General features: G+C 45.7%; 1 protein-coding gene across 1 annotated transcript in view; it reads right to left on the bottom strand.

Moving 5' to 3' along the window:
- Positions 1-12302, bottom strand: part of LAMB1 (laminin subunit beta 1) — a 41186-nt gene extending 28884 nt beyond the window's left edge. Inside the window, exons 1-10 of the mRNA XM_029086922.1 lie at positions 12143-12302; positions 10217-10290; positions 8078-8266; positions 7906-7969; positions 5752-5954; positions 4343-4463; positions 3980-4168; positions 2860-3039; positions 2330-2442; positions 1263-1342 (exon numbers count right to left, since the gene is read on the bottom strand). Of these exons, the coding sequence (XP_028942755.1) occupies positions 1263-1342; positions 2330-2442; positions 2860-3039; positions 3980-4168; positions 4343-4463; positions 5752-5954; positions 7906-7969; positions 8078-8266; positions 10217-10290; positions 12143-12302 (1373 nt within the window). The remainder of the gene's footprint in view (positions 1-1262; positions 1343-2329; positions 2443-2859; positions 3040-3979; positions 4169-4342; positions 4464-5751; positions 5955-7905; positions 7970-8077; positions 8267-10216; positions 10291-12142) is intronic.
- Between the last annotated feature and the right edge of the window lie 697 nt (positions 12303-12999).

Raw genomic sequence — 12999 nt, forward strand, 5'->3', positions numbered from 1 at the left:
GCCGGGCTTCGTGGCTCTCCTGTGGCCAGAGGAAAACACAGCTGCTCCCTGCCCATGCCAGGACACTGTGTGTCCCCTTCCCATGTGGTTTTGCAATCGCTGGGCTAAGCACACGAGAAATGGGCTGGAAAGCTTTGCTAGGCTGTGGCTGAGCTGTACCCCAAACCCCTGGAAGCAGCTGTGCTGGGGGGAGCCATTATGAGCTGTGCAGCGTAACTGATCTGTGTGCAGGGAGCAAGCACGGAGGAGTAAATAATCACTAACAACCACAGCACTGTCTGCCAAGGGGTAATAATTCACTCAGGAGTGGAGGGGAGACATGGCCTGCAGGACATTCCCACGGCAATCCCCAACACAGATGGGGTGTTTGCAGGCTGTGATGACCTACAGGAGTCACACCAGGACCAAACTCCCCCGGTGTGGTCCCACGGGCTCCAGTGGGAAACGGTTTGCTCACCCCTTTGGGAAACTTCTGTGGCTTCAGACAAAAGCAGGATGTTTCAAAGGGTTTGTGGTGGGAAGGTGACAGGGGAAAGAGAGTGAAGGATCGTGCTGTTGTTGAGAAGCCTGGGGTTGGACACGCACCTAACACACAGAAAACTGCTCTGGTTGGAGGACCAGTGTGGCTGCCCAACACCCCTCTGACCAGGCATTTAAGCCAGGACTTTCCATACTCTTACTGATGGATGCATCTTCAAAACCTATGCTTTTCTCTGAAAAATCTCCAGCTCCCCAATGGGCACTTCCAGGTCCGCATCTCACCCCACGCAGCACCACTGGGGCAACACAGCAGTACTGTGCAGCTAGCGTGCTTCCCCCAGCGCTGGTGGACAAACAGACTGGACAAAGGGCCAATTAGGGAGCAAACCAGGCACTAGCCTTATGGCCCATGTCACCACCTGATTTCTGCTTCGATCCTGTGAGAGCAAAGCTTTGACACAGACCATACCACAGGTTACAGCCAAGGCAGAGCTCAACCCACAGCTGGCTCCTACTCTGGCTGACCAAAGGCAGAGCTACACTGCAAGCAGTTTAACGTGTTCACCTGCATCGGTGGCACAAATGGAGGCTGCTCAGCATGGAAAAGACATGGATGCCTCTGTCATCCCTTGCTGCAATCACGACCTGCTGCTTTCTGGAGCAGAAAGATGGTCCCAAACATCCTCCTCCAGAGCACATTGAGCCCTGGATGTTGTGGTTGCAAATGAAGCAAAACTCACTGGGGTGAATGATTACAGGAGAGTAACTGGGCTGAGACTCACTTGTTGTTCAGCGCTCCTCCCTGGTCGCAGTCGCAAGGCCGACAGCCATCCATGTCGTTGCTCAGGCCCCAGTGCTCAGGCTGTGGGAGGAAACATCATCAGTGCTGTAACCTGGTGCAAATTTAACCCCATCTACCCCAAAGGCACATTTTGAAATAGCATAAACTGCCTCAGACTGCCCCTCAACCCATGAATCCTGTTCCCCTACTTGTGGGTCTACCCCCACAACAACTCACACAACCTCCTCACCTGCTCTCCTCCACCCTGTTGACCATTAAAAGGACATGAGAAAACCCCACATCTTTCCACCTAACTTTAAAAGCAAGATTCAGGACTCCAGCTCAGAGACCTCACTCCTACTGCACCATTTACACCAGTTTGGGCTCCTGACCCATGAAGGGCTCGGAAAACCACAGCCTAGGACGTCACACTGCAGCAGAGAGCCGTGTGTGGGGTGGTGGGGCTTTGTGCGGGGCACTGCCCTTGCAGGGCTGCTACTCTGCAACTTGCTTGTTGGACAGACAGACAGACCTGTTTAGCTTTTTCATGTAGTTCAGTCAGATAAGACAGCCTGTCAGCGTTTATACAAACACATCCACTTATCTGACAGTGTGTTTCTGTAACACCCCAGCACACATAAACACCACATCGAAATGTATGTGTATTAAATAATCCCTACCTAAGATAATGGTTTTTAATCCCTGCCTAAGATAATGGCCTGTATAGAAAGCAATTTTTTTGGTAACATTGCTTCTCTGACCATTTTGTCTTTCATCCCAGTGAGGGCTCCAGCAGAACTGCCCCAGATCCCTCAATTTCAATGAGCGACCACTACAGGTATCCTAATGTGTCACTCCTTACGGTCCCGGGAATTAATCTGGATGCTCTTGTCTGCCTTGACGTACCTCCCAGCTCCTCATAACAGTGTGCTACACAGCTCCTGACGTCCTGAGCTGCCCACTCCAGCCTGAATGTCAGGTGCCTGCCAGCACCTTGCTCCATGCTTTCTGCATGCCACCCTCCCTCACACCGCCGTCTCCTAATTTATTTTATGGTAAACTACTTACCAGGCAGTGATCACACTGCTTTCCTGTCACCAGGCGCTTACAATAGCAGTTTCCTGTCTCAGAATCACAAGGATTCCCCCCTGGGTGGGTACCCAGAGGATTACACGCACAAGCTAGATTGGGAAATACAAAGAGGTAGGTCAAAACACAGGAATGGAGCTATATTTTACACAGTATCCAACTTAAATATTTACATTAAAGCTTCCCCTGAATTCCCCAGGACAGAGATTAATTGCACGCATTGCCCACCACTCATCCCAGCAAAACTTGCCTGGCTTAGAGACTTATAATTAAAAACAAATAAGGAGGATTCTACTATTTCAAATGAATACACTAGAAGGATGAGCTGGGGAACTGAGTTTTAAGGGTGGGTAGACTGCAAATTACAGCAAACCTACAGGAATGCTCTTCCTTTAGAAAAAAACATGAAACAAAGGAAGAAAAAACACCCCACAAACCAACTTCCCCAGCTCTAACAGCTCCTCAAAGAGCTTCTGATGACACACAAAGGAACATATGTTTTTACTCACACTGACAACCCGCTGGGTCATCAGCACTCAGGCCATAGAAACCTTCTTTGCAGAGGTCACAACGCTCCCCTTCGACAAATAATTTACAACGGCATTGTCCAGCAATGAGGCCAGTGGAGAAATCAGTGTAGCGATCGCAGATGCCACCATTTTGGGAGCCAGCTGGGTCACAGTTGCAAGCTAAGAAAGAAGCATTGCACATGGTTTATTAACTGCTACAAAAGAAAAGGCCAAGTCTCACACTGAATTATTTAAAATCAACTGCTGTGTAGACAGAGTGCATCATTCCTGCAAGTATTAGACATGACATGGGCTGAATATGTAATGAGCAGATAAATTTCTAGGTAAGAGAAAACAAAACCCACCCAGGCTTGCTCAAGATGTCCAAGACAACCACCTTCCCTCAAGGCTTTTTGTTCGGGAGCATGGCACTGGCCAAAAGTGAATGGCTGCATCAAGAGAAGCGTGGCCAGCAGGTCGAGGGAGGTGATTCTCCCCCTCTACTCCGCTCTCGTAAGGCCCCACCTGGAGAACTGGGTCCAGTTCTGGAGCCCCCAACACAAGAAAGACCTGGACCTGTTAGAACGAGTCCAGAGGAGGACACGAGGATGATCCAAAGGCTGAGACACCTCCGCTATGAGGACAGCCTGAGAGAGTTGGGGCTGTTCAGCTTGGAGAAGAGAAGGCTTCGGGGAGATCTTATAGCGGCCTCCCAGTACCTGAAGGGGCTACAAGAAAGGCTGGGGAGGGACTTTTTACAAAGACAGGTGGTGACAGAACAAGGGAAAATGGCTTTAAACTGGAAGAGGGTAGGTTTAGATTAGATATTGGGAAGAAATTATTTACTGTGAGGGTGGTGAGACACTGGAACAGGTTGCCCAGAGAAGCTGTGGAACTGGAAGTGTTCAAGGTCAGGTTGGATGAGGCTTTGAGCAGCCTGGTCTAATGGAAGGTGTCCCTGCTGATGGCAGGGGGGGGGGAACTGGATGATCTTTAAGGTCCCTTCCAACCCTAACCATTCTATGATCCTATGAATCCTAAATTCTCCAGGGAAAGCCCTGGGGGGCCACAGCCAGGATACCACAGCCATTCCCACCCCGAGGAGCGGCGCTGCACTTACGCTCACAGACGTCAGGGTCCCGCAGATCTCTCTCCGGGTGCTGGAAGTAGAAGGGCTTGCACTGCTCGCAGTTGCGTCCTATGGTGTTGTGCTGGCAGTCGTCACACACTCCCCCGCTGGTATTCCCCGTCGTCATGTACACAGCCATGTCAAAGTGGCACTGGCTGGAGTGGCCATTGCAGTTGCACTCTGTGACAAAGACAGAAAGCAAAATCTTGGTCCCCGGGGAGATGCAAGTCCACAGAAAAGACCCACTGAAGTCAAGCAAAGAACATGCAGGACTTCACATATTGTCGCAAGTTCCCAAGTAACAGCGTGTAACACTCACACCAGACTCCAGCTCTGCATTTTACTCAAACTCACTTTTGCACGCATTACTATTGCGGCCTTCAGCGGGTCGCCAGGGTAAGTCATGGTAGAAATCCAAACACTGTTCACAGTTTAACCCTTTGGTGTTATGTCTGCACATGCAGTGCCCATGGACCTGTCATTAAAAAAAAAAAAAAGAAAAAAAAAAGGGAATATAGTTGGATAGAGAAGAGGAATGGAAAAAAAAAGCTTAAATCAATGCAAAATATAGCTAGTACATAATGGATACACTTTTGGGAGACTTTAATGCAGGTAACTGCACATAGGAAGACTTAAAGGGCCACAGGAGTGCCCTTTACCTGCCAATGTAGGAATGCCCTCATACAAAATTGTCCTTCTTTCCTTATCAGAACTAATGCCTGAATAAACGCTTTCAGAGATGAACAAGGAGAGCAAGAGCTCCACTTCAATAATCACAAAAACCTCTTGGACCCAAGAGTTAGCTGTTTATTAGCTGTTAATTAGCTATTAACATATATCTAGTTATATCAGCTTTCTTTCCAGCCCTACTTTGGTTCTCCAAGCAAAGATAAGAGATGGTTTGAATAGGCTTTATCCATCAGCCCCAGACTCTGCCTTCAACATGCACAGAACAAGCACTAAACAGACCAACAGTAATTGTGTCGCAGCTGCTGTCTTAGATGACGGGGACTGGAGCCATGATTTTTAAGTCAAAGCCAGTCTTGCTGCTGCTCAGATGGAGACGTTCACCAAAAGCACAGGGCAATGGAGCATAGCCATTTGACAGCATCTCATGGTCCCTGGGGCAACCCACACAACCTCCCCGTATGCCTCCACATTTTAATTCAGTTAATAACTCACTCATTAACAGGGCTGCTATTACTGCTTGTCAGGCAAAAATCATGGGAGTTTTCCTTCCCAGAACCCAGACAGGATGTGGCACTCATGCAGCAGCCTACAATGCAGGTGCCATGGTTTTCCTTCAGAGCCTGCCGTTAATTAGGGCTACAGCCTTCACTTCTCAGTTGATAACAGCTGATACAAACACAGGTCATGCTTGAGTCACGGAAGGTGTTTCATCCTTTGATGCCTTTATTCACTTCAATTTTAGGGTAACCAAGTTGACCCACACACCCTCTCTGGCCCCATCCTGTTACACTTCCCTTCTGCATTCCTGAAAATTTAATTTCATCAGCTCTTTAACATAAATAGAAAAGGAAACCTAAAACAATTTTCACCTACCTAATCTGAGCTCTCTGTGCTTAATTAACACCAATAACGACAGAAATGTTTGCTGAGAAGGAACAGTTCTAATGGCTTTCTTGTTTCAAAATTAAGGGTGAGGAGTGGGGGGGGGAAGAATGTCACCTTTAAATGTGTTTAAATCACTTAAAAGAGGCAAAGTCAGGAACACCTTTATGCAGAAAAGTGTGAATATTTACCATTCCTTCCACTTCTTCATTAAAGCCATCCACTGGCGCACACTCGCTGGCGTGTCCGTAGCAGAAGCAGTTCCCACGAACCACCATATCGTAGATGGCATAGTAGTACTTTTCTCTAATCTCCATCCTTGAATCCAAGAGATTATCTCCCAGTGTGTGCAGCTTGATGAATTTGACTCTCAGATTTGTGATCTTTAACAGGTCTGTAGGGGACACAAAAAACCCCTTCTGTTTTGGAATTATTTCCCAGATATTGTATTAAATGGGAGGAAGCCAGGAGTGGTTTCCCAAGCACACTTCCTACAGGCAGACTAGATCAGATTTAATTTCAGCACTTACGTACTACACATCACATCATACTCCCAAATTAAAAAAAAACAAACATCATTTTACTACAGGTTGATCACTGTATAAGTTAGTTCAAGCTTAATTAAAAATACTAGTCTATTTTATTGTAGACATACACAGGCAGACAAAAATATTAAAGGCACGTGCAACAGCACCACCAATTAAATACTGGTTCTTTGAGGCTTTAAAATTTAAGATGGGCAAGGATCTGACATTAAGGAACCACTGACAAGTGGACCAGGAGCTTTAAGAGTTACGAGCCTTTTAGAAAAAATCTTTGTTGGAAACAAGACACAACTATATTCTTCTTTCTTATATGCCCAACTTTCCTAGCAAATATAATTACGTTTTGCTGAAAGAAGCAACACCTCATCACTGATCAAATACAAAGGAAAAGTTCTCAAGAGATATAATCCATGGGAAGACAATATTACAGTAATTAATTCAGTCTACATGTTCACTTTGATATTATGAATACCATGTAATTTCTTATTGCCTTCAAACTTGAAAAAGCACTTCAAGACCATGAAAGCAGAGTATCTCTCATAGTTTCGCCTTTAAAACTTTGGTTAAAAAATATTTAACCAATATAGCAACTAACAGACACTTCTACTTTAGGTATTCTCTTCTGCTCCAGTTAGCTTCGAGGACATGAACTGAAAACTGTGAGTGCATATTAAATTTGAGGTCAAGTTTAATGCCAAGTACTGAAGTTCCCTACTAAGGCCAAATGCCCCAAGGTTTCTCTTTGAGGCACGTTACAGCACAGACCTCTCTGCCTTTGCGTTCCGGGATTGTCGTGACCGTACAAGAACGCTACGGTCATTTGTCTTTTACAACCACACCTGTGTGGTCCAGCCAAGCAGTGCTACCAAGGCCAACTGTTTAAAAGTCATGACTCAGGTGTTCTAAAATACAAAATGCAGCCTCCTTGATTTTAGCTAGAAATGCAAAATTATGTAAGTACCTTTGTAGTTCTGTTTCTTTGCTTTCTGAACACTGTACAATTGTGGGATTGTGTTCCAAGGTTTCCATCAGCAACTGCATGTATTTTGGGGAGGGGAATCTTTAATGAAAATGATTCCCTAATCAATTAAGAAAAGGACCAACTACAAAGACACATGTAGGAGCAATCGCTTAAGGTGACAACACTGATTGTTACTTCCCAGCATGTCACTGAGTCAGGAAAATAAGCCATACCACAAATGTACTCATACGACTTGTTAGAATGAGTCCAGAGGAAGCCACCAGGATGATCCGAGGGCTGGAGCACCTCTGCTATGAGGACAGGTTGAGAGAGTTGGGGCTGTTCAGCCTGGAGAAGAGAAGGCTCTGGGGAGATCTTATAGCAGCCTTCCAGTACCTGAAGGGGCTACAGGAAAGTTGGGGAGGGACTTTTGACAAGGGCAGGTAGTGATAGAACAAGGGGTAATGGCTTTAAACTGGAAGAGGGTAGGTTTAGATTAGATATTAGGAAAAAACTCTTTGCTGTGAGGGTGGTGAGACACTGGAACAGGTTGCCCAGAGAAGCTGTGGATGCCCCCTCCCTGGAAGCGTTCAAAGCCAGGTTGGATGAGGCTTTGAGCAACCTGGTCTGGTGGAAGTTATCCCTGCTCATGGCAGGGGGGTTGGAACTAGATGACCTTTAAGGTCCCTTCCAACCCAAACCATTCTATGATTCTATTACTTCAAAACTGTTATCAGGGATAATGCATAACTTTATTTTATGGTTACTGTTTTTTGATTAGTAAGTAAATAAGTATAGAAACGCTTTCAAATGAGCCTGGAAGGCAACTGCATACATACTTTGAATCCGTGGACTGTATGGATCTTCAATACGAAAAGCAGGATCTAAAACACGATATATTACCTGGAGGAAAAATGGTACAATGAAAGATTCAGCTTTAAAAATAAGAGAATCTAAATTTGTATGGAAAAAGTCTATACAATAAACATATTGGAAAAAAAATCCTCTGACCTCTCCCTCCGTTGAAGGTTCAATGTCAGAGTATCGGGAATCACAAATGATATCATCCACTTTCTTCATAGGTCCAGTTGAAATTCCAGGAAATGAGCTCTCACAGTCATATGCAAAATACCGATACACTTGCCACGTTTTTCCAAAATCAGATGATCTTTCTATCAACATTGCAGCAGGACGGAATGTCTAGTATTAAGAAAACCAAAAGATTTTTATTTTTTGTTAATTATTACTTGCATTTACATTGAGCATACATCCACACGTCTGGATTTTAACCTCTCTCCCTGCACTACTTCCAATATTTGGGAATATTAGTAATATTTTTCTGCTGATATCTCACTTTCTGCTCAGAGGCAGATCTTTGAAATAACAGATCTTTGAAATAACACACGTCAAACCACAACTACCCATCTTTAAAAGATGTTACTCAGTGGCCAAGTGCTTAAACACGCTTACAATAAATAAGCAGGCTTTTAAGTTTCTTGGATTCCAAATCCTTTCTCAAAACTGGGGGTTAAAGCAGGGCTTTAGGGAGACAAAAGGCTTTTTTCCACTGCTTGTGGAAAGCAGCATGTGTTCTTCCTTGCCATACCTCCTTGCCTAATCTTCTGCAAAGGACCTAATGGACCTCCTCATCTGCCCTGGGGCTTGGGAGGCCACTTTCAGTGCTCCCTCTCCAGCTTTGACGCCCAAAAGTTCTTGCTGAGCACCTACCTCTGATGCTCAGAAAAGCTCTGGGATTGCCCACCTCTACCTTTCTCAGCATCTCTGCTGCCCAGTGCCAGCTGTCCTCTGTGCCGCATTGAGAAAACCTTTAAGGAGACTGTGAGGTTCAGCTTCATCCACTCTTGCTGGATTCGACTTCCCCAGTCCCAGTGACTCTACTCCAGCTGGCCTTGCCCAGACTCCAGCAGGCTGCATTCACTTCACACAAACCACCGTCCTTCGTACGTACATGTATTCAACTCCAGAACAACTAGCCAGTAAGATTTTTTTAAAGACTTTTAATCTCTCTGACCTAAAATCTTATGTTTCAATTTACGAGCTGCATTTCAAAAAGCAGATATTAATTTAACACCTGGCTTGCACCTACCAAGAAACTTCAACCGTCTCTTCCTCAGTGTCATGTATTCAGAGGAGGCCCTCGAAGAGCCAAGCACAAAAGCATTCACTCACAACTGGAAAGAAATGTTATTTCTTCTTCCTGGCTGAAAATATCACCCAACTTACAAAATGGTATTTCACCCAACAAAAAATGTAGCAGCCCAGAGGTAAGGCAGCTCAAGTGTCTAGCACACAAAGTAAGTCAACAAATCATCATTAAGCCTATCTTTCCCCCACAGTCTTCCTCCTGACAGCAGACCAAGCCCAGCAGCACTGGAGCACTGTGGCTGCAGCACCAGCACTGCATCAGGCATCTCTTGGGGTCCCTCGCTGCTGGGGGCCAGCAGAAAGGGCCACCTTCTACCTCAGCCACCACCGTGGGGCAGGGCAAGAAAGTCAAGTCCACATCACAGGAAAGAGGAACCAGCTCTCCTAGAAAGCTGTCAGGGGAAAATTAAGAGATTAATTTGTCTACATGCGAAGAGCAGGGATTTAGCCCTGCAGGAACTGCAGCCCCTGAAACCTCAGCTGAAGGTTGCCACTAACGCTTGCCTGCGATTTAGGATGTACGGGACATAATCCGCCATTCCAAGACATCTGTTTGTAAAGAAACAAAGACACTTTGTGTACAGATATTTGTGTACAGATGTTCCTTCTTCCTGAAGACCTTTCCGTTTGCCAAACGAAAACTGATACCATAGCCAGTTGGTTTTTTTTAAGAAGAAAAATCCTTGCTACTATATGATTTAGCTAATAATCTTCTAGAACACAACCACCAGAGAGAAACAAACCCCAGCTTCAGTGTGACTCCTTCTGCAGCCTCACTGGAGTTCAAACACAACTCAAGCCACAAGTCACAACTCGGCCTTCCTGCACGACTTCAGCAGCAGTTAATAATGGTTGGCAGCTCTAAAAATTCAGACAAAACAGCTCAGACAAAGCTCAAATCCCAAATATCAAACAGATGTGAAGGAGTATGAGACCTCCCATTTCCTTGTTTTAGGGTTCGGAGTAAGGCTGTGGCTTCCTTACCTTGAAGGTCATAATGAGATGAGTGAAATGAAACTCGGCTTCCAGGTTCAGCTGTATAGTCACGTTTTCCAAACCTGCAGGGGCAGAGAAGAGAAGCTGTGCAGCAAACAAGGACACCCGCCAGCCCCTGCATCTAAATTTTGCCAAAGCTCTTCGCCCCGGTGACGCAGGGACTGTTCTTTGCCACTTGGCTTTCTTGTCAAAAGAAAAAGATGGCTAACATCACCAGAGGCAGGGTCAGGACAGGGCTGCCATGGGCTGGATCCTGGCACAGAAGCACCCGGTGGCTGGTACGATTGAGGATGCTGAGCCCAGACCTGCATGGTGACCCCAGGCTGTCCTCACACACTGCAGCCCACCTGGCAGCAACAGAGCCACACACTTCCGCAGGCCTAGCGCTCCCAATCTCCCCAATGACTGGTGGGGACCATTTCCCACCTTTCTTCACTCACTCTGGATTCTCCTGTACATAGAGATGCAGGAACAGTTCCTTAATAACCCAGTTTTGAACTACTCGTAAAGTAACTATCACAGCCATGCTTTGCGACTGTGAGGGCTGGGAAACCAGTGGCAAGTAAAAGGTTTCCTAAACTCTGTTGTACGACTACCTATGGCCAAGGACTCTACACAGAAAGGAAGAAAAACAGTTACAAATATTATTTTGCCATGTGAAAAGATCTCTCAAAACAGCTGGATACTAATTATACTGCAGTTAGAAATTTAAAAAAATAAAGATTTACAGAGAGGAGAATGGGTAAGAAATTCAAATAATAAACCAATAAAGTGCTTAAATTTTCAATTGGCTGTAACTTTATGTGGAGGGAGCAGCAATGGTCCCTTCTGCTGTATGCCTGAATAGAAGAAAACATTAATTGGACAGAAAGAATCATTTGTTTTTTATTGTTGAAGGACATTTTCATGACCTTATGAGCCAAGAACTTTTCTGTGTGAATGCTGCCAAGTCTGTTGCAAAAACCAGGAATTATTTGCAATGCAAGAAGAGAACTGCTGGAGACAAACAGCTTGCTAGTCTGATCTAAATGGTTAAAAAGGATTTAGTGAAAGCCTTTCTTTACCAGGCAGCAGAAACGTTACAAATATTACCATTTTATTTTAAGGTACAGTAAGACAACTACTGCCAATGCATTTGCAGAAGTCCCACCCTGTCCAGCTGGCTTTAAGGCTTCAGGGTAGGACTGCTGTTTGAGAAACTTCAATGCCTTGTTTTGTGTATGAAGGCATGCCAAAAGCCTGACTATAAAGTAAAAAGGGCAGAGGAAGAGGTTAAAAAAAAAAAAGCCACCATACTAACACACTATTTTTTTTTTTTACCTAGCTGGCTTGTTTCTGGTGTTCATTTTGCTGGTTGGCATATGGATGCAGGAATTCAGGGAGCCCATGAGGGGGAAGGCAGTTTTCAGGGCAGGAGATGTCCCTGGCTTTGCTCTCCCGGGGCAGGAAGGCTGGGAAGCGGGAAGTCTGCAGGCAGACAGCAGCCCCAGCTCTGAGCCCAAACCTCCTCCTTCCACCCGCTCCCTCCAGCCCAGTGGCGGGGAAGCCCTGCGGTGCTTACTTGGCAGCACCGCCCCGGGATATTCGCTCCTGGAAGGCTGCTCCGCTCCCGCTGCCCAAACACGAGGCAGATCTGGAGCCAGTGTGGGAAACTTTTTAGGAAAGGTTTCTTGTGAAGTGGTGGGACGGCCTTTCCAACACTCCGGAAGGGCTGAGAGGGCTTCCTTAGGGATTAAGGACTGCTCCAGGGCACACAAAAGCAGCCAGTTTTGCTCAACCCTCCTCCAACAGCATGATCCTTCACACGGCAGTAATCACCAGGCCACAGATAACAGCAAACCCGCAGGTATCCTTAAACAAAAGGAGAGATAGCAGCTCCCAGCCCGGGAAATGGCTCCCAGACAAACCCCATACCATTTTCCGACTGCCACCAGAGCTTCAGGCGATTTGGAGCGAATGTGGTGACCACGTTTTCGATACGATGGCTGTCAGGATTGAGAGTACCATGGAAGGGATCCTCGGAGTCACATATGAAACATTTTTTGTCCTCCTGAAACAATAAAATAATCAGCATTACTGATTTTATCCGCGGGGCAATAGTTGTTTCCTGCAGATAAGAGTATTTTCCATCCGTATCACATTCCACTCATTTTGCCTGCAGGAGTCATCAAAGGTATTTTTTTTGTTGAAATGATAAGTGTATTTACCTTTATGAATTAATGCAAATTGCCAAATGGAAAATATGCCAGGAATTCCATAACCTTTATTTTTAAGAGAAGTATGTTTTCTATTGAAATTGCAGTTTCAGGAAATCTCTTCCAGCACATGTATTCTCCAGCACAAGTCAGAACCAAAGGCAGAATCTGAAGAAAATCACTGAATTGTACAAAATGTAAACTTCTGTACAAATGTAAATGTGCAAAATGGCGTCTTCAACAACTTGTGTGAAATGAGGTTGGCTTTTGGTAGCTAGCTTGGAGATGTAAGCTCTTGGCATTAGGAATACCTCTGGTGAGGCCCAATACACATCACAGGTCCATCAGTGATTTAGCAACCGGGTCCTAGGGTCCTTTCAGCATGGAGTTAACTTTGAATCCAGCTGGTCAAGCTCCAACCTAAACCTTGCATCTCAGCTTTGACTGCAATCCAAAGCTATGCACATAAACCCAGTTTGCACACACTACAAGGTGTGCCCGCAAAAAAACCTGTTGGGTGCAAGTCTGGTATGTGCTGCTTGGGAAAGCCGGGCGCTTCTTCACCAGAAGGACAAA

The sequence above is a fragment of the Antrostomus carolinensis genome, unplaced genomic scaffold (genome assembly GCF_000700745.2).
Source record: "Antrostomus carolinensis isolate BGI_N321 unplaced genomic scaffold, ASM70074v2 scaffold1049, whole genome shotgun sequence".
NCBI classification, from domain to species: Eukaryota; Metazoa; Chordata; class Aves; order Caprimulgiformes; family Caprimulgidae; genus Antrostomus; species Antrostomus carolinensis.